Source organism: Camarhynchus parvulus, chromosome 1A (genome assembly GCF_901933205.1).
Source record: "Camarhynchus parvulus chromosome 1A, STF_HiC, whole genome shotgun sequence".
Lineage (NCBI taxonomy): Eukaryota > Metazoa > Chordata > Aves > Passeriformes > Thraupidae > Camarhynchus > Camarhynchus parvulus.
This window is the reverse complement of record NC_044586.1, coordinates 44,855,364-44,881,889: the sequence shown is the minus strand read 5'-3', so window position 1 is coordinate 44,881,889 and position 26,526 is coordinate 44,855,364. Positions and strand designations below refer to the sequence as shown.

The window sequence follows — 26,526 nt, the reverse complement described above, 5'->3', positions numbered from 1 at the left end:
ATGGAGTCTTTTGAAGGACCTCGTCAGGTTAACAGGGCTAACTTACTACAAGTCCCCACTGGAAATGATTGCAATTCAGACGACGAAGATGTTAATATTGACATTAAACTTCGTTTCTCCCCATGTCCCCGAAGACGGAATTCTTCAGCTTCAGAGGAAGAGGAGGCAGATACTCCCACCAACATCTCAAGAAAAGTTTCATTTGCTGATGCATTTGGGTTTGATCTTGTGTCTGTTAAAGAGTTTGATATCTGGGAATTTCCTAATACAGGACAAGAAAATTATGTAGAAGATGAAGTTTTCCCTCAGGATGAATATTTTTTCTCCCAGCAGTTTACACTACCAGCTTCTCAAGAAGAACTTTTACAAAAAGTGCGAGAGCAGAAAGTAGTGTTGGAGTCAGTGGTGCTCCTGCCTGGGATTACCTGTATGAACGGCATTATACGAGTCCTCAATGTATCCTTTGAAAAACAGGTGTATGTTCGAATGACATTGAATAACTGGCTCAGTTACTATGACATCCTCGCAGAGTTCATGCCTAATTCTTGTGGTAGTGAGACGGATCAGTTTTGCTTTAAGATTTCTTTGGTGCCTCCTTTCCAGAAAGATGGAGTTAAAGGTGGAATTCTGTATCCGCTACGAGACATCAGTTGGTATCTTCTGGGCAAACAATGATGACAAAAATTACACACTGATTTGTCACAAGAAAGAAACTGTGCCCAATGTGGATAATAAATCCCAGAAAGAGGCTACAGATAGGAGTCTTAAAGGCTGCTTAAAGACAACACAAAGCAGGTGAGGTTGCACCTTAATTTTTGGTAATTTAGAATATAGCTGGCTAATTCTGACTTTCTATGCATGCTTACTTGAGTCAAGACTGCCCATGTTATTTTCTTCTATTTTACTTTTGTTTTGTAAATGAAAAATTAGACCAAGACTTGTTTCAGTAAAGTGTTTGTTTTCTGCAGACAGATTAGTTTAGATAATAATTTTATGCATGGAATTAATTTGAAAAGTAGTGTGAGGGTCTATAAACCCTCTAGGCACTGTGTACCAATCCTGATCTCTGTACTATAGAAACTGAGCTGATGTCAATGGGATCGTTGTTCCAGACTAAGGTAGCTCTATAGTTAAAATAATTTGCATCCATTTCCTTTGTAAGTCAACAAAAACTTAAAAGCAAAACAAAAGCAGGGTTTTGACACAATTTATTTCATGGTTCTTTCTCTACATGCAATTATTAAATCAGAAATGGTACTGGTGGTTCATGAAGCAGAAGTGGATAACTTAGGGAAGAATCCAGCAATTAAAATAGCTGCTACAAACTTTTCTGCATGTGGTTGGGCTATTCTGCAAGTTGTATATTAGGGCTATAATTCCTTTTCCCTGCCACTGGTTCATGCTTCTGTTTCACAAATGGTGAAATGAAGTATGTTTTATAAGGCAGAAATGGTAATATATTAAAGAAAAATGTATAGAATTTATCTTCTATATACTATACTGTTCTGATTAAATATAGACAAGTAATATGTTAATTATAAAGTGGCAGTTGTTAACTTATACTTTAATAGCATATAAAGAGAGACACTTGAGAATAGTTACTTCTGTTTTCCTAATGTTTTAGATTATGTTATTTCTATTAGCAAAACAATGTTGCATGCAAAAATCTAATTCTCATTTATTTTCCTCCCCAAATTTACTATAAATAATTTGGACTTCTGCAGAATTAAATCTGTATTTTACCTGCAATGTCCTTTTCAATACTCAGATATCAGAACTAAGGTAACATTGTGGTTTTGAATTTATGTGGGGGTTTTAGTTCCCATACTCTTTCCAAATAAGACAGTGCTGTTTGATTTTGCTGGTGCTCTTCCACTGGACTGAAGTGGTAGGGAAGGGGGAACAGAGCTGCAGGAGTGGTGAGAGCTTAAGGAAGAGTGAGACAGCAAGGGCTTCCTCTGTGAAGAACCTTTGTTCCCAAAACCAGACTTGCTGTGCTGGGAATTTCTGCCAGCCCTAATCACATGTTATCCCTGTGAGGTGAGGTGCACAATATGGCTTAGGGCTTGTATCAGCACCACAGGGTAGGAGCCACCCCAAGGCTAGCCCAAAGTCTGGTTCATAGCCAGTCCACAAAGCTCTCCTGACAAGTGTCCTTTGGGCCAACTCTGGAGCCCTCATGATGATTCTTCCATGAAGGAACATCCCAGTATGTCAGAGCAGAGGGAACGATGCTTTTACATGTCCTGTGCTGAATTCCTGATGTTTGTGTCTGGTTTTAAGGAGTGTCGCATGGCCTGTTCTGGATAAGTAGGATAGCCCGAGATGCCCTGCAGAAGGGCTATGATATCAAACACCATTGGCATGTGCATGGAGTATGACTCCAGCCTGAGCTGAGCTAGCCCACAAGGAACACATGATGGGCATGGAGTACTGAGTCTCAATTTAGTGAGCCCTGGGCTTCCAGATGGTTTCAGGAATAACCCAAAAATTTAGGTACCATTGACGTCTAAGGTCAAATGGCTTCTACAGGTTTAATTCCCTAAAGTTTCTTGTGACAGGCATAATGCTAGCAAAAGTTGTAGGAGCCTTCCTTCTGGGGGATATTCTTTTATATATACTAAATGATTTATGTGTAAGTCAGACAGGGCGATTTTAAAAAATGGGAAAGGAGATAACGTGCCTTCTTCTCAACACAAAATTACTTTATCTCTAATCAGACTTTAAAAGTTGTCTCCCTCTATGTTAGACTGAAGACAAATGCATCTGTGTGCATGTGTTTATACATACATGTATATATATGTATGTATGTATGCATTTATGTGTATATTTGTTCATATAGACATATATACACATGTATGTTTAAAATATTTAAACCAAAGTGGTCAAATTCTTGTCTACATTAGGATGTACTACACATTTCTGTCAAACAATTAACAACCATGCACTTTCAAGACTCTCTTTAGTGGCAGGAAAATTTACAGAGACCTTACAGAAATGCAAAAATGAGCTGCAAGTATCTTTGGAATATTGTTTCAGTGGTCACCAAGGCTTCTGAAAGACAGTTCTGGCAGTATGTAATCCAGGACTAATTTTATGCTACAGGGACTTAGAATTCACAAGAGTCACAGCTTTTGCCAGTGCAAATGAGGTTAGCATCAGGGTCTTTTGTTTCAAAAGAACTAAGATGCCAACTTCCATTGCTCACTTGTTTTTCAAAGTGTCTTTGTACATGTTGCTCCTTTGAGTGAGGAGGAACACCCTGCAGACATCTGCAAAAGTACCTCATTATTCTCCTTCAGACCCTCATTAAAACTCCTTTGCTTTGATATCCCAAAAAAGCGCAAGAAAAACAAACCCCCCAAAACTGGCAAAGTGAGGCTGCTGATGTGCTGTTACTCCTTCATCTTGCATTGAGCAGTGCTGCCCATTTACCAGCTCTCCTCCACCAGCCCATCTCTCTCTCTGCTCTTACTTTTAGTTTGGATGATAAACTCTGAAGCATTTCTATGTGCTATGCTGGCTGGTTATAGAACATTTAGCAAAGTGGGGGAGTCCTTGAACATAACCAGCTTGTCCTTGGAGTTGCAGCATTACAAATAGATAGAAGTAAAGGCAATTTTATCTATGATTCTCACAATAAAGTGACAGGTAGGGAATATATTGCTATCCATACCCATGAGTTGGACATCTTAAATTAAAGATTTCTTTATAGCAATCAGAACCAAAGGATAATTTTGAGGGACACTCATTTAGGACTTGGTTTCAAATTTAGAAACTTGTAATAACATTTTAAGTTTTTTTTTAACTCTTGGCTCTGAGATATTTATACTTTCTCTTAAAATGTGCAATTTACCTCTGCAGTTATAAAATAAGACAGGACAGGATCATGGTTTTTAAGCAGAGAGTCTGATCCACTTTAGGGCATACTTGTGCAGCTCATTAAATGTCATTAGCAAGGATTAGTGTGTTAGTTAAGTGAAAGGAATAATATTCACTTTCAGAGGAAGTTACTGGGGAAACACAATAATATGACTATTTCAAGTTACCCTTAAGAACGTGATCCAGGGCTAGGATGAGTGAATGAGGCTAATAGGCTGTTCTGACACCATTATTAAGAAATAAATTTTAAAAATGAGCTTAACCCTCAAAAGTTGCACCTGAAAAAAAATTATATTAAAAAGCAAAAGTGCATCAAATAATTCATGCTGAAAACTGTCTATATTTGGATATTCAGAACCACATCACTTAGAAGTCTGCCTCTTCATTTCAAGTTTCATTTGCTTTTGCTTCCATGTCTAGGTATGAACCAATAGTCTTCTCTTAAAGTTTCATAAATATTTGGTTCTAGCTGTATTTTAACAATCTAAAATTATTTCCTCATAAAATTTAACAATTGTTGTGGCTTTCAAAAGTCTTCAAAGGATGCACAAGGACAAAATACAGCTTGGGAAAATAATTTTTAAATTAATTAATTTATGCTTGGATCTGTATGAAACTGTTTGCTTAATTTGTACATAGTCATAGATATACTTTAGGAGAAAAAATTAAGTCCTAAAATTGTAAGACTCACTGGAAGAGGAAAAGCTTCTACCTATAAACAGGCCTAATTTCCACCCTATTTATAAATATAGATAAAATATATACACATAAATATAGATACATAAAATTATATATATGTATATATACATACATACAAGTCAGAAAAATGTAAATTAATTGCATCAGCTCTACTCTTTTCTCTTTTCTTGACTCTTATGCTTTTGGGATATGGATAATGATTCTGAACGTGAATTCTTCCCAGTCCCCAGATTTAGACCGTGTGATTTTATTGTGGACACCAGGCTCCTGCTCATTGGTCTGATCAGACAGGAGCTGATTGGCTGCTGTGGGAGGCAGACTCCTGGAGGTCACGCTGAAAGGTGCTGAGGTAGAATTATGGAAGCCAAGTCCCCTGTCACTGAGGATGCTACATCCCATTTCTGTGCTTGGCCTTGGCTTGCCATCTGTCAGGAGCACAAGTGACAGCATCAAGAAAGTGGCTGATAAGCATGAGAATTGTTTTACAGGAAGGTATCAGGTTTGGACTCCTGTCCTCTGACACTCTGACAGGGAAGGGGAAGGCTAGTATTTTTGTCACAACTGTTAGTTATCCTCCCTTAGCTCTCTGAGCCCACAAAATATCACTCTGAACTGATCCACAAATGTATCACTGTGATCCAGCTGATATTGATCCTATGCCTTTTTTTTTTTTGTAATTGCTGAACTGTACGTTTTTTGAGTGATAGTGCATTAATTCCCATTCCTCCATGATGCCACTTTGAAACACAGCACAGAATAGGGCAATGGCTCTTACAAGAGCTGCTGTATGGGCACAGTGAGAAAGAAGAGATTAAAACCCATGTCTGTGGGCTGCCAGTGCCAACTTTGACAGCATATATGCTGAATGGTCTCTAAGAAATTGTCAGTGAGAAAAGTTCTTCTGTGCATGAGTGCCTTCCCTTCTACAGTTGCTGATCATCTCTTTCTGGTGGGAGGCAAAGGAAGTAGAACTTGCTGAAGATGCAGCTTGGCAGGACTGCACTGTGCTCACTGTGCTCTGTCTTCCCAGGCAGATGGCAGACCAGTGCCTAGGCTGTGCTGAGAAATGCAGTTTTGCTCCTCTTGGCTTTTCCCAACAAGCTCATGATGTGGTTAAAAAAAAAAATCAAAGGCTTCTGACAAAGCTGTTTGGAAATAATCTCTCATGCACTTTGCTATGAAGAACAACTGTATCATTCCCATCTGGTCCATTTAAAATATGGCATTTAAATTACATTTCCTTTTAATCCTTGTTCTTTTGATTGTGTGTCACCATAATCAGGAAGGGAAAAGAAGAGCAGGAAAGGTGTTAAAACACACATCTTCTTTGTGTATCTCTGTTTAATCTCAAGGTTGTTTCTGGCATTTTAAGTCACGAGTTACGTCTTGATCAGCATACAGATATGGGATTTGACTAAAGTTTATTGCTATTAATAGGAAGTGACTGCAGCCACTGTTTTTACCAGAGAGCAGCTGCTAGAGAAGCTATCCATTCACAGGGAGCCAGCTATGAGGAACACTCCTCTCTCTGTGTTTAATGTGACTTAGTATTCTCAGACCTTCTCTTGCCTCCTGGTCATTGCCAGCCTTTCTCAGTTGTAGAATTAGGCTGGACTGGAACAAAATAAGACTTTTCTGCGTACTTGAAGAGCATGATTATCAGGGACACAGGATAATTATTTAAGGTGCTCTAAAATATATTATTTACACAAGAGGGATAAAAGCAAGCTGTGGAACTGAGTTTGAGTCAGCGTTAGGAATGCTTCTTAACAGCAACTCAAGGGTTATCTTTTGAGGAAATTGCTGCAGCCTTACTCTCCAAAGTAATTTAAAATAAGCTAAGATAAGCCACTTGAAAAATATTCTATAGAGAACAATCCTACTTGGCCAGAAACTATGATCAATGTTTCTTTTCTGTCTGTTTTATCATATTATTTCAAAATCTGGGCATGTATACTATTTGAAATATGAAACTTATTAGATACCCTGAAGATAGATATTTAGGTTAATGGCTTAAGTCTTTGAATGCTATCACAGAAGTGTTAAAGAAAGAGGTGGAAGATGTGGATTAGAATGGCATGCACAGACAAATAGACACATTCTTCCTGTACTTGTGGTCTCCTAATTGGAGCGTACCTGAAAGCTGAAAACCTGTCACATTTTTGCTTTTGGTGGTTGTAAACTGTGCCACCCATCTGCCATCCATTTATTGTGCTAGAAATATTTAAGGAATCTTCTAAAACTTAAAGGAACACCACGTGAAAATAACATATTTTTGTACTGACAATCCTAGCATAGTATTTACACTGGAATTTATTAAGTATCAGTGGTTTCTTGTTCATTTCCATGATGTACTTTAAAAACTGCTCTCACCAATGCTACAGAACAGAAATTTGTGTTCTATTGTGTGGGAAATATTGGTTGCTACCAAGCTTTTCCTGTTGTTTGCATGAAATCATATAAAACCAGGGCTCTGTAATCTGGGTGTCATTCCTCAGCCATGTATTCTCAGTACTTGTATTATCCACGCATTGCTTGGCTTTACACTTCTGAGATTTTTTTCAGTTGCTACAATTTCATCAGCTTATTTAAATATACTAATACTGTAACACTGCTATGGCTGGCTCTTAGAACTTTTAAATTCAGCAACTGGCTTGATCCTGCAATAGGCATAATAAATAATTTAATGAACATCAGGAGTCTCACTGAACTTTGTAGAATTCTTCATGTGTAAAACTATCCTTGAATGTTAATATTTACAGGACCAGATGCTCTTTCAGATTGCTGGTTAAGGACCCTTGGAAAAATAGAAGTACATTGCTAAATGAACTCCTGTATGTTCAATGATTCTTTTGTTTAGGAAGATATCTGTTTTGCAAATTGAACCAGGCTGTAGATGATAATTTCAATACTCTCTCCTGTCCACCATTCAGGTACTGCAGTTCATAAATGTTCACTTGGAAAACAAATTGTTCCATTACATTCAACTTGACTCTTCTAAATGTTAGTCTTCAAAAGATGTTTAAAGTTAGTGCAACATTAGCTGAGAGCGCTGGAGTCATATTTAATCATTGCAATGACTACCAGTGTAATCTGAGCTGTTTATTCTGATTATGAACTTTAAGCTGTGATCCAGTCCCAGCACCTCAACTCTGACATTGAAGCAATAGATTCAGCTGCAGTGTAGGTCCAGAGAACCAATTGCCCACAGTATTTTTAATATAAAATGTGAATTGTCTTCTCATCTACAAAAGGTGGGAGAAATGGTCCAAACAAATACTTTGAAAGTTAAATGAAGTCCCCACCTCAGGGCAAAGGAGAGGGTAAGACCTTTTAAACACTGTGGGAGAATGTTAGAAGTGGCTATTTGATCCCTAGACCTTCAGTGACACACACAAGAAGTATTAGTTAACATGCCAAAGCATAATAGGGGGCTTGGTTTTCTGAGTGTCTTTCCACTCTCCTCCTGATTAGTGAAACCAGCTGATACGCTAACACTAAACCTGAAGATTTATTACTGCTGGTTACTAACTGTAGTCCTAAAGGGCACTGGGCTACACAATTGAGTGGGAGCTAGGCAAAGCTGGCAGGTTTTCCTTACCTTGCACTTAGGTGCACCATGTGAATTAGCATTTACATTTTGTTTTGATGCACAACTGTTGTCCCTGCAATAACATTTATAGATGCTGGATGATAAATACAAGATTTGCCAGGCTGAGACACTTCATATTATGGTAGAGAGTTTGGAGAGTATGTCAGTCTCTGTAGCTACCCTAGTAAATCTGAACCAGTGTCTCCTAGGTTTTTTCCATATCTTCTTGGTAGAAATATTGATACCTATCACATATCTGCCTTCTTGCTGTGTGGTAGTAAACATGTGAAAAATGAAAAAAAATGATTCTAAAAGTCTCTTGTCATGATGACACCTGGGATTTTCGTCCTATTGAGATACTGGATTTACGATTGTTTCCCAAAATCTAGATCATAGTTCCCTCTCTTAAGAACAACTCTCTAAGGTTTTGTTTTTGTTGTCACCCTTTCTGTTTTCTTACCCAGGAGTGGTATCTGTGTCTTAGTCTCAGCTGACTGCCATCTATCTCTCTACAGTCTATCTAAGGCACTTCCCACCTTCTTGTATATGTGCCTCTGCACACTGCAAGCAGCCTCTTGGAAAATACTCTCTTCTGACACACAAGGAAGAGATAGCTCCTTCTCTATTTTTCCCCTGTGAGATTCAGAAAAAGACCAGAGGCACCACAGTTTAATGTTTTTCTCCTCTCAGATTTATCCAAAATAGACACAGTTTGAAAGTTTCTTTCCTCCAATATTTTAAAGCAGTGAGACAAAGAAGCATGAGAAGAGCACTGGCCCCAGCTCCTTCCTACAAAACCATTTTGACATTTGATCATACCTCTTCCAGACAAAATAGTGACCTATGAAGCATATCCTCTCACATTAGGCCAAGCCTAGCCCTCAGAAAACTTGACTGCTCGCTCACCTTTTCCTCTTTTTCAACAGCTTGGCCCTGGAGATAGATATCCAAATAGAAAAGTCCTCCATTACTAATTCACAATGGATCTCTCAGTAGACTTTCTAACACTACCTTGGAGAATCTTTCGGAAAGAGGTTCTCTGTTTATGAAATACTTAGCCCATTCTATCAAAGGAATCAATGAATTTTCTGACCAATCCACATACAAAACAGGTGTATAACACTTCTGACCAGTGACTGCTTCAACATGGCTACATGGCTATCACAATGAGGTACAACAATCATGACAGAGCTATGAAAGGATCAGAATAAAGTGGCAGTGTTCCTGTTTGTACTTGCTATAAGTTAATTTGAGGTATAACTGACTTCTTATGCAATGGGCTTTTCTGCAGTCTTTATACCTATAGTCATGAGATTTGGGGATTGACAGTGCTATATCAAAGCTGTATTTGAGCCTGGCACCACACTGGTGTTGGGCTCCTGGTTCAGACTGGATGGCACTAAAATCTTGAAATGGACATATACCTTTTTTTTAATACATCTATATTTAAAAAAAAAAAAAGCATGAATGTTTTGCTATTAAAACTCAAGGTCTTTTTTAATGAGCTAGAAAATAAAGACTAATTTCTTGGGACTTTGTTTGCTTTGAGGCGATGATTATTCTCATCCCAAGTCAGGCCAATGCATTTTGTTCTGTGCCACCCATGTCCCTGCTTCAATCATAAACTAAGACTGAAAAATGAAAATATTAGTAATTGGAAAATATAATCCCCTGGATAACACCAATCCAATAATCTTAATAAAAATAGATTTATTACAAACATTGTCTGAATCCTGCTGGGAATTATCTTTGCAGGAAAAAATGCTTAAATTCCCTTACAGCTGCTCTCTTGATCAAATGTCCCCCTTGATACTATTAATCATACCATATATTGCTTATTCTGAGCATCTCTTTCAACTTCACTTTCCACTTCTTTTCTAATTTCTCCTTGTGTAGAAGTTACTGCCAGACCTTTATTGTCCTTTTTCAGGCTCACCTTTTGTCCTCTTCTGATAACAGCCCCTTTTCTTAGGTGAGAAGACAAAAACTAAGGGGTATTTCCTCAAGGTGAAGAAATACCACAGGTTAATATTGTCTTCCTCAAAATTCAGACATTTCAGTGGAGGTTCTTTGTGGCTCTGTTTTCATTCAAAATGCTTGTGAAGTTTGCTTGCCTGACTCTCCTGGAAGTGAAGTCTTCCATTCCCAGGGTAGTTTCCAAACAGCAGCTGCAGTGCCAGCCTCCTTTGCCATGCCAGCCAGCAAATGCCCTCACCTGCTGCTCTAACAATGAGTGCACCACGCCACCTCCTGCCTCTGTCCTCTGCTTCCCGACTATCAACAAGGAAGCTAATTAGTGTCAGTCCCATTTGTTGGGTGACACCTATTTACTAAGAACTAGGTTGAGCCTTCTCTAACACTGCTGGTAGTTGAAGGTCATATAAGAAAATCAGTCTTGCCTAGATTCACAATTGGGGCTCCTATTTTACATACAGCTTCATTTTAATACAATCAGTTATAATGGCAATGTTTTAAAATATTATTCAGTTATTTCTGCTCAGTGTTCACATAGCTCTTCATTTATAGATGTTGATTTTGTCTGCAGTTTTTGCTTCTGAATCTTTTCCTTTGTGGTCTCAATCAGTTTTGAATCTAACATAATTTTAATTTATGATTACCTGCTTTGTTTACATTAAATTATTTTTCTGTTTGCTTCTATTTTTTAAATACCTCCTGAAATAAAATAATCACACAAACAGAAGGCCATGATACTGCCACACATGACATATAATAAGTGTTATGGTTCAGGCACGTATAACATGACATCTGCACAAGGGGGGATCATTTGAAGCCAAAATGCTTTTAGGTGGAAGCTGGCCACAGTTCAGGTAAAGCCACCTGAGAAGTCAGAATTCAGGAGTGCCCATTAGGAGCCCGGAATTGAGGAATGGTGCAGGCTCTGTGCAGGCTTGATCTGTCCTTAATTAGTGAGGCTGTTGGCTTCTGCTATACTTAAGGTCTAGTTCCCAAGACTCTGCCCTGAGTTTTGGAAAGAGGCAGTTATTTCAGCCTGAGGATGCAGCCACTGCCCAGGCCCACTGCTCTGCCCCATCCCCAGCTCAGCTCCCCAACCTCTCCCTGAACTTCAGCGCAGCTCCATTAAATTCCAGCACAGCTCTGACACCCCTAACTCATATTAAGATCATCCTTTTTTAACAGTATGTAAAAGCCTGAAAACGACCTAGAGCATTTCCCTGAAAAGTGTTTTAGATGAGTGCTTAGTTTCCTTGCAACTTGCTTTCAGAGCCACTTTAGAGCTTTTTCCAGCTTCCCCTGACTAATGGGTTTGGTAGTTTAGAGCTCACCCAGGCTGCTCACGCAAGCTGCCCTTTGCTCTGCTGCTCACTTTATCCTCTCCTCTAAACCCTGGGAAGACCCTTCCCTGTTCTGCCCAGTAGCTCTGCCTTCTTGGACAGCTGTAATTCTGTGTCCAGTTGTTTAGTGCTCTCCCTAGGGTCAAATATTAGAACTTTATTTCATTTTCTGTTATCCCTATGTCTTGTATCTTAAAAAAAAAAGGATGGAGGACTGCTTGATATTCTCAGTATTGCAGTAATGTCAATTTTCTTGCATTTTCTTTGTATATACCACAGGTTATTGCAACACATCCTCTTGTAGGGTGCACAACTTTTTTTTTAATGTACCTTAATCTTCATACACTGCAAGTCTGGTTTGAATTACTGAAATTCTTCAGCAATCATAGCAATAACCTTTTTCTGTATTTAGATGATTTCTAAGAAAAAAAATCCCTTAATTTCTGGCAAATTCTTATCAATACCTTTATATACAAATTGCTATAAAGATTAGCTATTCTTATCTAATTGTTTCTTGGAGTTTAAGACAGTCTCAGCAGGAGTTGCTGAGGGATGAAACTTCTAATGATGATTTAAAGCAGTGAAGTGTGTAGGCTGAAACTGAAATAATTATTGCTGTAACCCTCTAAGCACTCCACGTTCCTCAAGAGAAAATACTTTGTTCAGAACAGACCCTGAACAACAAAATGCGAAGAAAGTAAAATAAAAAAAAACCTCCAACCCTTGAAGCAGGATGATAATTTAGAAATAGAAACAGTATAATGTGTAGATGTTCTCAACAACTGCTCACAAATGCATCAGACATCACAATTAAAAGGAAATAATAATTATGGCCCCATTTTAAAGTATGGAATATTCTATTCCATTCAATAAGTCATGAACACTTTAAAACCATCAGTGTAATCTACAAACCTATATTTACAACATTAAACTGGATGTTCTGCCTTTTCAATAACTGTCATCTCATCTCTATTATTTTCACCTCAGACTCTAATTGTTTCTTTTATAGGAGCTAACCTACCAGTGTCCTTGGCAGTACAGTTTATGGCTCATGCATTTACAGTAATTGTTTGGGCAATTTGCCACACAGTATAACAATCTTCACATCACAATCAGTTTTTATAATAAACAGCATTAGTTGTGAAAAATACAAGTGATGCATGATTCTTATGGTAGATAAAGGGCACTGAAGATGCCCTTTAGAAAAAGAAAGGAAAACGCTCAAGCCTTGAACTACTTGAGAAAAATACTGGTGTCACAATAGAGCTAATTAATTTGATGGTACAAACAAGAGGGGGAAAGGGCCTTGCATTCATTAGTGTCAATTCCAAATGAGAGCGTACCGTTTATAAAAATAATATTCTGCCTTCATTTAGATGAAATATGCAGGTAAACAGATAAGAAGCACCAGGTCTGGCAATAACAATGATTTTGCTCCTTAGCTTTATCAAGGCCCTTTCTTTTCTACAGACACAGGGAGCTCGAAGAGCTGGGCAGATACACCTTACAGGTAGAACTCTGGAGAAGGCCAGATCCTACTGCCCACCAGCTGGCTGGCTCCAGTGAGGCCAGCACTGCCAGGCACTACTGGGCACTGGAGCTTCTGTGCATAGCTCTGCTCTGCTCCTGGGAAGATGAGCATGCACTTTATGGCTTCTCTGCACAGCACACAGGTGGTGGCACACAGACGTGTCTCACTGCACGCGCCTCTGCTGCAGACGTTTTGTGGCATCTCAGTTTTCAAGAGCCCTGAAATAGGAGCTCAAGCACTGATCGGCGGTGAGGCCATTGGACACACCTCCAGCAGGCAGTCTTCCATGTTAGAAACTCTCCAGAGGAGAAGTAATATATTTGCCCTCTTAAGCCAGTGCACAGACAGGTAATTCTCAGCCTCCTTGTCACCTCCAGCCACATCAGGGACCCTGAGTGGTGCTGTGGCACAGCCAGGCAAGGCTCCAGCAGGCACAAAGGTGGCTTCAAGCCAGGGCTCTAGCTCCTCTTCCTGAGCTCAGCTCTGAATCCCCTGGCAGCACCAGGGCCTGAGGATAAGAACTGCATGTGATAATAAATTGTGGAGTTGTTTTATTCTCAAACTATAACTTCAAATTCTGAGAACACAGATATTAATTTTGATTGGTAGAGAGACTGGCCCCTGTAGTGAGTTTTGAACTGAGCAATGTGGAGGCAAGGAATGAGTTTGTCTATACTCATTAAATATTTAGTTCATATATTCAGTCAGTGAGATAGAATAAAATTAACTATGGAGACACCATCACAAAAGAAGTCAAAGTCTACACTTTGAAGGTCCACATCAGGATCTTTGGCGGCTCCCAAACCAGAATGAAAGAATGAAGCTTACTTTTTAAAATTTTTTTTCTATTTTATTTTTTGATAGCACCAAGGGTTTTTTCCCTTCTTGCATTTTTTTCTCAGTGTAAATTGGTTTTGGAAATATTTTCTCCCCTGTCCAACTGGTATTTTAGGATCAATACAAATACAGCAATATTTTAAAGCAAGCCAATGTTATGGGGGTTATGTTAGTAAAAAAATACTTTGAATTCTTATCCTTCTGAACCTTACAAATAATTGAATAGAACTTTAAAGCTCTGCTTAGAACTTTACACATACAAAATCTTTCTTAATCCTTTCCAAAATTCTTTTTTCCTGAGAAATTCATTCTTGTTGCATGTTTGTGGATTTTGAATGATATTGCATACAGTGCTACTGAATTGTATACTTACATGTGGAAAACCCTTTCTCTAGTTTCTCACCCAGGTCTTCAAGACATTTTGCAGGCTTTCTGCTTTTGATGTATGTGGAGCAGTGGCGACAGATGTGTACATAAACATTTTAAAATAATTTTTGTTGTTGCTTGTTTAAATGCAGATATTTCCTTCTCTACTTCTTTCTGAAATTACTGCTGCTAATGAATAAATAACCAAACTAAGCTGACTGCCCTTCCCTCCCCATACTCTCTTTCCCTGCTCCATAGGGTTGCAGTTCTGTGCAGGATTGCCTGTTTGGCTCCAGTGACAGCTCAAACATGAGTACTTAACTGCCCTAATTTACTTTTTTCTCCTCTGCTTCTCAGTAAAGCACTGCTGACACATGTTAACTACTTCATTTCAGGGATCTCACATGTTGTTTACATCCCAGTGGCATCATTCTTCAGCAAGGCTGGCTATTTTTGGCACTAGATCCAAAAGCATTAGTTGTATTGAAGGTTGCTGATGTATGAGGCTACTTTTAGGCTTAGAAATCTGTCCTGAAATTAAAATGTACCTATGGTTTGGTTAACAACTTCAATCTTGCCAGCTCTTTTCATGAGGATGTTTTAGCTTCACCTCAACTTCAATACATTCAATTCTACCTTCAGGGTTGAATTTTGACTTGGTTTGATTTTGAAACTACAGTAAAATCAGATGCATGAAAGAATCCACAAAACCTAAGACTGTTTTTAAATAAAATAGTGTTAAAAACCTTTTTCCCTTTTACATATTTTAACTAAATATTTAGGAAATACATTCTTTGAATGCTTTAACAACCTCATACCTCTCTGAATTTCAGACTAAATAATATTATCCCAACATTTCTTTTAAATATGAGATAGTATAAAATTGATCAGGTTGCATTAATTTCAGAGTTTTTCAGGCACATTTTCATCTCTCCAGAATTCAACAATTTTAGCCTTTTCTTTCACATTTTTAAAAATAAATATCATATGACTTAGATAGTAAGATCTAGCACAAGCGGATATAGCCTGGAAGTGACTGGTACTGTGAGTACCAAACATACAGACACAACTTTAGCCAAATATTGGAGTGTGAATTAAAATCATGACAAGCTATGATAAACCCCACCCATTATGAAGTAGCTGGTTACTCCTGGCCATAGTCCCAAACCTATTTCAGGCCAAAACCAAAACACTTCCTGCTCCATAGTTAAAAATCCTGGAAGCATAACTCTCAGGGCATATAGCTGCACAGGAGCATTTGAAATAGGGCTGGACTGCGACTATGGGATCATGAAGTCTTATTCCCTTGGGAATGTGTTGCATAATCTCATTCACAAAAATATATTCCTGTTTCCACACTTGAAACAGTTCCTTCTCAGTTTCTTGTGTCTGATACATTGATAAACTACAGGATATACTTTTCTAATGCTTACAGATCTTAAGTTTTTACAAAAAATGTTTCTGTGAACTCTTTATATTAATGCATTAACTATTCCTGGGGTTCTTTTGTCTTTTGAGTATTTACCCCTTTGCTGTACCAATAGAGGGCATTTATTCCTCCTCTCAGACTTTATTTTTTTATGCTGAAAATAGAACTACTCAATCTGTCTCCTTCATTAAAATAGATTTTTTCATCCTGCCAGTCTTCTTCTAGTCCTCTTCTGAACATGTTTTAGTTTGAATCAATCTTTCTTGGAAATTTTGGTCAAATTTTCTAGAGGAGTTATTATTGGTGCCTGGTGCCAAACCATGAATATTTCTTGAAAATCTTTCATAACCAGGATGACCTTCCCTGAGACATTGCTGCTGAACTTGGTTTGCCTTTATATCACAGTGTCTATCTCATCTTGCACCAGTGGATGGAAATGGTTTCTGGCAAATAAACCCTCCAATTTTTCTTGTTCACCTGTTTCTTCTAAGTTCTAAAGCCTAGTTTTGTGGTATAAACTCTTTCTAGTCCCTAAATGTATAACCTGACACTTTATAATTTTGAATTTCATCCCTTAACTATTATTCTGATCCTCCAGGCCACCGGTTTCTTTCAATCCTCCTCTGTGTTGATGATGTCTCCCAACTTCCTCTCTACCACAGATTTAATTTAACCGTGACTTCTTGTGCTTTGGTCTGTAATAACATGACTGAGTAAGTCTGATTACATGACTTGTCCTCTCTGATTCCCCAGCCACACCTGCTAGCTCCACAGCCCAGCTCCTGGGACCCTGCTTGGCACCGAGCCCCTCTCCCACCGCCCAGCTCTTGTGCTCATCTCCCTCTTCTCCTCTTTAATTAATAAATTTCCCATGTGGCTGCACAACAAATGCTTTAATGAAGTCCAGATAACTGATTTTTAGACAAGGGAAATATAGTAATCTTATCAAAGACAGATATTATCAGGTGAGTCTGGCATTTTTATGCCATTTTCCATTTATCTATATTTCTGTTCTCATTTTTGTTTTAAGTCTATTGTGAAAACTTTTCAAAAACACCTGGGCCTGTAGTTGCCTTGACACTATTTCTCTTCTTTTTCCTAAATATAGCTCCTATTTTTCAACTCTTCTGATATTGTTGCAGTATAGGACCACTTGAATAGATCTGAATAGCAAAGGTTTTAAATGAATATGTATTTTTCTCTGGCGAGTCTCTCATATTTGGGTTGGAGATTATCTTTTTCTCTTAATTGGAGCATATTTAAACAACAAGTTCTGCTCCCAGACTGCATGAAATAATTAAATTTTCTAAATTGCTGCTCCTATCAGTTATGCCCTCCAAGATTTCTCTTCCTATAGGAATCTGCCCCACCACTAGCACTATGGTAGAAGAATTTATGGGAAGTCCTTTGTTTGTGGGGCCGTATATAGATTATCTGAAGTTTTGATGAAACCTCACTTCTAAAACATTCTTAAAAAGGCTAGTTCAAAAGCTTTGACATGTCTGAATTTACTCCAATCCTTCATGAAGTCAAAGAAATATTGTTTATTGGCTAATTTCTTTTCTTGTCACTTCGATATTTTCTGTCTACTCTTCACATCTTTAGTTTAACATTTCCTCTCTGGGATGCCAATTCCACATAACTTTGGGACTTCTGAACTCCTTCACATGTCAGTCACATTTTCAGTCCTCTCAGTCCTACTAACTAGCCCCTGAACTTCATATTTGTCCCTTCTAAAGCAAAATTACAATGATAACCTGTTTTCAGTCCTGACTTATTTTTATAACTCAATACAAGTGAATGATAAGTTCATCAAGAATGAATCATATGAGCATAGGTTTTGGGCTTTTTAAGCTGGTAGAAATTGAGAAGTTTGTGTTGAATTTTATGAAGATGTGCCCCATTCAGCTGAATGAGAAAAAGCAACAGAGCTTCTGCAGGCTTATGGCTACTTATGCTGGAATGGAATTGCATAATCTGACATAATGGATTTTTTTTTCTAGCTTGCATTGTTGTAAGAATACCTGGATGACTTTAAAATAAAAGTAAACACTTTTTAACAGAATACAAATGTTGTGTCTCTCATCGTGTAGGCAAATTTAGAGCATACTTCACAACAAAGTGCAATAATTAATTCCTGAAACAAAAACTTAATTAATATTCTAATTTAAAAATCCGCTCATGAAATTCTGATACTGTGCTAGGACCTTTTCAGAGAAATATGGAGAAAAAACTTGCAAACAAGACAAACACTTTCTAATTGCCCTTGTTTGATGAAGGGGCTAATTTTTATTGGCTTTTGGGAGGTATTTCAGTCCTTAGGATATACAAATAGGTTTGAGGTTGTCCTGTAGTTATATGCACCCATAGCCTCAAAGTATTATTTCTTAAATTGAAGTAATGATTTAAATTACTTTTGTTTTATGCTCATTGTGATCCTCAAACACTACAGTATCAATATGCTTAATTTAAGCCAATTTTATATTTCCCCTGAGAATAATTATATGAGGACAGATATTTCTGATCTAAAATTAAATTAAGTAAAATAACTGTTACATTGACATTCCCTGTACTCAGCTATTTGCAGGGCAAATATGCACAATGGGCTATAAACCAGAAATCTTTATAAAATTAAGTGCAATAGGAGAGAAATTATGCTACAAGCCCTGCAGTTGTAGCTGTGAGGCTGTTATCATTGCCATACTTTACCTGTGTTGCTGTTGTGAAAAAAAACTTGTTGACCAGGGTTCGAGATGCTACTAGAACAAAAGGAAAAATTCTGCTCTAGTCACAGCAAAAGTAAAACTGAGGGGCTTGGCTCACACATACAATGAGTGTTAGGGTCCCAGCCACTAAAACTCCATAACTACATTCCAGTTTGAATTTAGAGTTACAAGGTGAGAGTCATGCAGTTTTAGATAATGGCCCAAGATAGACAGTCCTTTTCAGAGGTAAAGAAGTGCCTTTGTAGGATATGTGACCCCATCTTGCTCATGATTCCATGTGAGAGGGAGTGAATGTCCTTTTGGGAGTGATAATCTCTCACCTCTGATAATAGGGATGATATACAGGACTGCCTGAACACACATGCTTAGAACAATAAGGCTAGATAGATAAGGTAACACCATCCTGGCACATACCCATAATTATCTATTTGGAAGCATCTTTATATCTATACATTTTAAAGGTTTATAAAATAGGTACTCATCCTTAACATCCTTATTCAAACACTGTGCCTATATTTTTACCCTGAAAATTTTTTAATCAAAACAAAAAAATATTCGTTGCATAGGTAACACAGGAAATGGGGCAGAATTCAGTTTCTCCTTTCTCCAAGGTATGAAAATTAAGCTAAAGAGTAAGGATCCTGCTTGTACATCCAACTCCATTAGGAGTAGGCCAATCTGCCCTCCAGTGTTTCCCCAAATGTTCTGTATTCTGGTAATCTGGGTATTTTTTGCATGAATGATGTGCAGTGGTGTTTTTTATCACACGAAGATGTGATAGAAGCTGGAAGTGGCACTGCTACTTGGATGTCACAGTAGTTGCTGTGAACCCTAGCTAGCAGTAGAATGTTAAGCTAGATATAGGCATTAACAATTCCCCTTCTTCTGGGAATGCTTCTTCAATGAAAAAAAATGTCAAAATCTTGCTCCTTTAAGAACTAGACAAGAGTCCCTTCTAGCAGCAAGTGGTGCCATCCCTGCTTTCCAAGAGTTGTGGCATCCATATGGCTGAACACTGTAGGCAGTCAGCTGCATTGAAAGAAATGCTGACACTTTAGAAGGCTCTTTTTTCCCCACTGGAAAGCAGTGGAAGGTTTCCTGCTGGGCCCATGTTGTTTTGGGACCATTGGTTTGGGGTGACGAGTCAGTTCATGTGTTATACATGTCTTGGCTCCTAATCTGGGGCTTTTGCAGACACCCTAAAGCACCTAAATGTTTTGATGCATCTGTATCGTGGTAAAACCCCCAACCCACAGTGTGCAGATTTATGGAAGCAGGTCAGTGAAAAAGATGCAAAAGGGCAGAAGAAAATTGGGAAGTAGATATAACACTAAGCCAAGCCTTTGAACAGTAAAAAAAGCCCAACCAACAAACAAAAACCAACCACCCTCCCCAAACCCCTATGTATAAATAATAAGCACAAATGATTTACCTTAAAACCTCCACAGATCAACTCAAAAAGGTGGATCTGCCACATTTTTCAGAATTAAATGCAGATTATAGCAACTGCAGGCAGGGGAAAGGAAACTCAGTGTGAGTGGAAGAGTGAAAACCACATGGAGGTTATGCACATACCAGAATTCAAGAGGGACATGACATTCATAGAGATTGCAAGAATATTTAGCATTATTGCAATTAATGGTGAAAAAAAATCCCTGAGAGAGCATTAAATCTAGCGCTTCAAGGACAGCTTCTAACAAAAAAATGGCCGAGAGGAAATTTAAGAGGGCAGTGCCAATTACTTCAAGTATTTTCCTACAACAATTCTACATCTTCCCCTGAAGTATCTGATAGCGGCCAGTGTCAGAGATCAGATGCAAGACTGGCAAGAGCTTCTGTCTGCTTAGGCTGGCAAACCCTATAAAGACTGGTTTTCAAAAAGTTGGTGACAGTAGATGTCTACATTCTTTTAATAGTGTATAAATTTAGCATCCTCCTTCTGAATTAAGCATTTAGGTGGCAGAGTTAATGTTATATCAATTCAAATGAAAGACACTAGGAGAAAATAGATGGGGAAAAGATTAATATTTGAAAATTAGAAAGTAATTTTCAGTAACAGAGGTGGACGGCTGGTTGAAAATCACATAAATTAAGACCTACAGAAAAAAAATTCTCCTCATAGAGGAGTCATTAGGAGTGGTACAATAATTTACATTTTACATAAGTGACATTTTCTTAACATTTTTTTCCTTTTCCACTAAAAATTAGATCCCTATAAGCACACAATTCGAACTGCTAGCAGTTCAATTGATATCAGTTGATGTTGATGAGGTCTGCAGGCACTCAGCATCTCTCTGTAGGTTCTTTTTATGTTTAACCTGGCCTTTTTTTTCACTTCCAGCAAAGCAACAGAAAAAATTGCACTGGCTGAGGGAAGCAGAATTCGTTCCTGCTGGCCAGGCATAGTTTAGCAGCAGGATTTATACACATGCAGGGAGAATCTTTTGATTTATTTCAGGTAACAAAGATGTCTTTTTCAGCCATCTCTGTAAATATATAAATATTTGAAAAACACAAACAAGAGAGAGCCCTGGCCTCTTGAACACATATATCCTTCCAGACCCTTGCCTGACCCCAAAATTATGTTCTCCTGTCACTGACCCATCTAATCACCTTTGTGCTGCTTTCTCAGAAAAGGCCTGGGAAAACCCATCAGATTTGCAATGTTATCTGAAGGTCAACACATTCTCATTTTCTCAGCCAATTCTTTCTTATGACCAAGCCTTAATATCAGGTCACTCAAAAAGCACTACATTTAATGTAGCTGTTATTTTCAGAATTTCAAATAGCATTAAAATGTTGTGTAATTAACCAGTAGTCTTTATATTTGAGTCTAAGGGGAATTACAACAATAATTTTTGCAGAATAACACAAGAAGTTTCTTTTTGTTTCACAGAAAAGAAGAAATATTGGCAACGTCTGATGGTGGCACATGGAATAACTCAAGGACTTCAGGTACAACACCCGGTTTAATTAGTTCTTCCTTACTGCACATGTTAATTAAAAATAGTGTAACAACCAACACCATGGAAATTATTTAACTGGTTTTTTTAACTCTTCAGAAAAAAACATCCCAGAAATTGTTTATTCACAAGCAGAAGACAAAGACAAGAAACTAGCTAAGGAAAATATAAAAGACAAAAACGCAGAATACAACCAGGGTGATCACAAAGATGATGAAAAAGAATTAGAGTTGCTGGTAAGTGTTATACAATTATATCTACAGTATTAAATGATTTGAATCCATTTACGCTTCAAAGCTGGTGAAATGCCCCCTTTTATCAGAGCTGACTGATGTACTAATTTACAAATGTAAAGCCTTGGTCTCTACTTACACTGAATCTCTAACTGATTCAACAATAGAAGGTGCTTTGATTTCAGTATAGTGCATCAACTTTTTCTGGTTTTAAATTAATGACATATCCCTTTTGCTTCTTTACCTGAGGCTCTAAAAGACAGTTCTAAGGAATTAGAAGGGTAGCATTTAAAAAAAATCTTCCCTCCTATTCTCTACGATGGGAATATTTTTAAATATATGCTTTCTATTTATAATTTTTTTATATTTATAGTACTGTTTACTTATGAGATTTTTGAAATGATAACAATATGAGCATAGTAAGTATATATATATATATATATTATATTAGCAGATTGTTCTGTATCAGTATTTTACATTATATTTTTCCCAATGAATTTCACACTCGGTGAACATTCAATCTATTTGGATTTGTGTGCATGCATGTGTGTGTGTGGTTTGCCTTGCATTTTTCAGTATGAAAGAAAAAATGGCAATAAATGAGACACATACAGCAATCTATTATTCCCAGTGTCTGTTCTCAGCTCATATCATTTGGGTGCACAGATTCATAATCATAGATTATAATAGCTATCACCTGTGAAAATGTGAATGCTGAATCAGATAAGAGAGGAAGATGGGAACCATTCTTTTTTTTCTTGTTGATAGAGAGAAAAAATTCCTCTCATTTGAATATAAATTTTTCTTGTCTTTTACTTTAAAAAGTTGAAAATTGTTGCCTATTGTGGGACCTTTCACTGCCTGAAAGTCAACAATTTGGTTCTTTTTTCTTTATGGTGAAATGTGCAAAGGAAGACCTCTAAAATCCCTTGTTGTTCTCAGTCCACACTTTTACGAAAAAGAGGATCAAATATAACCATTTGTTTATCAATTGCCAGACTTGTCCGTACAATAAATGAAGGGGGAGCTATAATTTAGATGTTAATTTGCACTGTGAGCTCTTTAATGAATTAAACAATGAAGGCTTATAATACATGGAAATAAAACCAAATCTGTGAAACACACAGGCATTGGCTCACAAGACAGCTGTGCAGTTGACAAGTAACATGAGCCTTATGTGAGAAGAAGGGGAAATCGTAAGATTTGCATATAATTATTGAGATCATGCAAATGTCAGTTATGAGGAGGGGAAAAAAACACAGGCATCTCACTGTTAAATCCTGACAGTTGGCATCACCGAAGAACTCAAATACACTTGAGCACTGGTTGGCAGAGGGTCATTAAAACAGAATTTGCAGAGACATTAGCTCCCTCACTTTTCTTTGAGTGACGTTTTACTATTAATAGTTTGCAGAGGCTTTGCAGAAAACATATTAATAAGAGAAACTGTAATGGGGGTATCTACAGCAAGTGCAAATGTATAAAGGGGTGCCCAAGAAGCTAGCCTTTAATTGATCAGCCAGTGCTATCAGTGTGACTGCTAAAGTGAGAAGAGAGTGCAGTGACAAGCAGGCATAGCTGAATAATACAATATGATATTTGGGAGCTGGGAGGGAGAATGATTAGTTTCTGGCCTTTTACTTCGCTAATCTCATTTCCAACTCATGTCTTACCAGATTGTCTAAAAACAGTCTGGTTTGAAGCCTGTAAAATGGTCCCTGAGAGAAATGAAGCACAGATAATCCTTACAGCATTTGTCAGTCTGAAATGTGTCTTTGTTTTACTGGACAATACTGTACATTACTGGACACTGATGTACTGTATCAATGCCCTTGTTTAAGCACCAGTCCTCCCCCCTCACCCCATGGCTTCCTCTCTCCAAATCTAGAATCAAATGCATAGTGAACAAATTAGCCTGCCTTTAAGGAAATATTCTCTTCAGATTTAATTTGTATGAAATCCACTAGCAGCTTACTGAACTCATGAATAAAGAGAGAGGGTTCTGAATGCTATTTTATTTCCGGCTCCTTTCAGCACCACCATAAAGCTCATTACCTATGTTAAAAAATACATGCAAAGCAAATTTCGCAAATGGTTTGGAACATGTTTCCATAAAAGCTTTGTTACTGAAAACAAAACTTTCCATAATGAAATCCTGCCTCCTTCATTCGGCATTTTTTTGCAAAGCACTTTTTCATCATTCTTTTCTATTCTATTGTTTCAGTTAAATCAGCACTTCACAGGAGCTAGAGGTACCTCTTCCAGAGATGAAAGGAATTTATATACAACAGAACAAATTAATCTTCCAAGTGAAACTGAAAGATTGGTGAAAAAGCTAACCTGTATTGAAAGAAGCAGTGACTTGCACCCCGTGCCTATCAGTTCCTCATCTGAAAACACTTCACATGTGATAGGAGAAGAATTAAAAGATAAAGCTAAATGTTCTGTAAAAGATTATAATAATCAGCTACCAGGGAAGGAAGTCACTGCTGGCTCAGTAAACAGCTATGAGCGGTCTTTGGAACATGCTGGTACCAGTGAAAGCCTTTTATCGGCAAAGCATTTTCCTCTGACAAAGCAGAATGAGGCTATCTGTGTTATGGCTACTGGCTCAAGCCAACAAGGAGAGAGGCACACAGATATTTCAAAAGGTGAAATAGAGAGTTCCTCAGGAAGTAAGATGATGGAGAGATTATTCATCAGTGAGGACGCTGCTGGTACCTCAGAAGGGGTCTGTGAAACGAGACCAGAAACCATTTCACCAGAGCATGATGAATTCATGCGATTAAATGCACACATAGCAAGGACGCTGGATGGCAATGCTAATCCAGCTCTGGAGCACCAGGCACCACAAATGTCTCACCAAACTTTGGATTCATTGTTGTCAGATGCTGACAAAAATGAAGGAAAAATCAAGATGATTGAAAGCAAAGTTCAAGTACGCTTGAAAGAAGATTTGTATGCCAGCACTTTTGCACGTGCTGGTGTCTCAACAGATTCCATGCAAAAAAAAGGAATTGGTGAAATGTCAGAAAGGAACACAGATTTAGGGAAGCAGAAGAAAGTCATTGAAGTAGCAGACTTGACATCAATCGGTGAGGAGGAAGCTTCCAAGCCTTTCAAGGTACACAGGAAACACACCGCCAAAGCCCTGAACCCAGCACCTCTGCCGGCTGAGAACAAGCAGGCACCCAGGGCCACCAGGGTGGATGAAAGGCGACCTGAGGACACTCAGGAACACAGAGGATTCAGGAGGTTAAAAGACAGAGAGACAGACAACATAAATAAAGGGAGACCAATCGCAAGGGAAAGCGAAGCAAACTTTGCAGAGCAGAGGTGGCAAGAAACGGGGAGTGAGGTTCGGTGGAGAGTGAGGGGGAGCGTGGAACCTCAGACCGTGACTTCCACAAAGGAGTTGTTTACCTGCCAGGAGGCAGAGAGTTGTGAAAAGTCTTCTGTCTCTGAGCAGGGTATTACAGAGAAAGCAGAGGCAGGTACAGCTTATATAATTAAAACAACATCTGAAAGTGCTCCAGAAAAAATGCCTGCCAGTGAAAAAGCAGTAATTGCTAAGCTACCTCGAGAGACTGCACTAAGTGACAGGCCCACAGAGGAAAAGGAAACAGCGTTTGATACACATGAAGGGAGAAATGATGGTTCACATTATGCTCTTTGTCAACTCAACACAGTGGGTGTATTATATGACACTGAATTTGAAAAGGAATCAGTTTTAGGTATTTATAATGCATGCGTACATGAAACACTGCAAGGAGAAATGAAGTCTGTCTGCAATAGCAGGGGAAAATGTGCCAAAGCACAAGCAGACAATATTCTACCTGTAGGAGAAGCAGTAAAGGCTTCTGCTATGGGAAGGAAAGATTTGCAGGAGGGTTCATATTCAGAAGTACCTAAAAGTCCCCTGAGCACTCAGAAGCATCTATACCATGAGAAAGCAGAAGAGCTCTACAGGGAAGAAAGGCATGGTGATACACTTTCCTGTTTCTGTTCTAAAGCTGAAACAAAAATGCCACCTTCTGGTACAAATACTGTGCCTAGTTACCATTATAAAAGCTCTACAGTGCCATCTTCAGAAGGGCCCGCTGTGGAAGAAGGCATGGAGCACGTGTATAGACACTTTGAATCCAATGTCATTGACAAGGTTGCTGCTGAGTCGGGGTACAATTTAAATCTAACAAATGAAATAACATGTCTTAACAAAAGCTTCTCTCCTGAAGTTGAAAAAGGAGAAGTACCTTCTGCTTCAGACTCAGCAATTTCTGGAGAAGGAAGAGGAAGGAATACGGGTCAATTTTTCCATCAAGCAGAGCTCCAACAAGAGAGGTCATGGAGGCCAGAAGTTTTAATTAGTAAGTCTGCCAAAGAACATGGAGGAACAGACTCTCCAGCTGACCATTTAACAACAGGGGGGAAAACACTAAACTGGCTTGATGACTCACAGAAAGAAAGCCAACATGCTTCTGATTCTGCAGATATTTCTAACCAGAAGAGTGAAGCATTTAAGTTACCTAGTGAGTCTCCAGGTTTAAAGCATATTGCTTTCAAAATATTTTATTTCTTCTTGTTTCTTCTATTTGCTGCAACACTGTACCACTATGATTTGATGGTCTGCCTTGCACTCTACCTGTTCTCCTTGTATTGGCTATACCGTGAAGGAAGAAGAAACAAGGAGTCTATTAAGAAGGAATAACACTGACTGTCAGCTGTGCTCAGGATCCATGGTCAATAATCTTCAATTCCACCAAAGCATTTTCAGTGTTAAAGAATTTATTCTTTGTTAGAACCAAAGCAAGATTTTCACAGCAGCATCTTTTATTAAGAGATTACATATGAAGTTAAGCCTTCATATAAGTAATTTAACTATGCAGGACCATTATGTTTGGATCATTAAATACCTATATGAGTATGAGTTCTGAAGCACATCAAGTTAAAATTA

At 38.2% G+C, this 26,526-nt stretch overlaps 1 protein-coding gene across 1 annotated transcript; it reads left to right on the top strand.

The window, feature by feature from the left end:
- PPP1R3A (protein phosphatase 1 regulatory subunit 3A) lies at positions 1 to 26,280 on the top strand. The gene is given in 5 exon segments (XM_030960764.1): positions 1 to 615; positions 617 to 795; positions 21,273 to 21,331; positions 21,439 to 21,575; positions 23,797 to 26,280. Coding segments are annotated over 5 exon segments (3,474 nt in total).
- Positions 26,281 to 26,526: the final 246 nt, after the last annotated feature.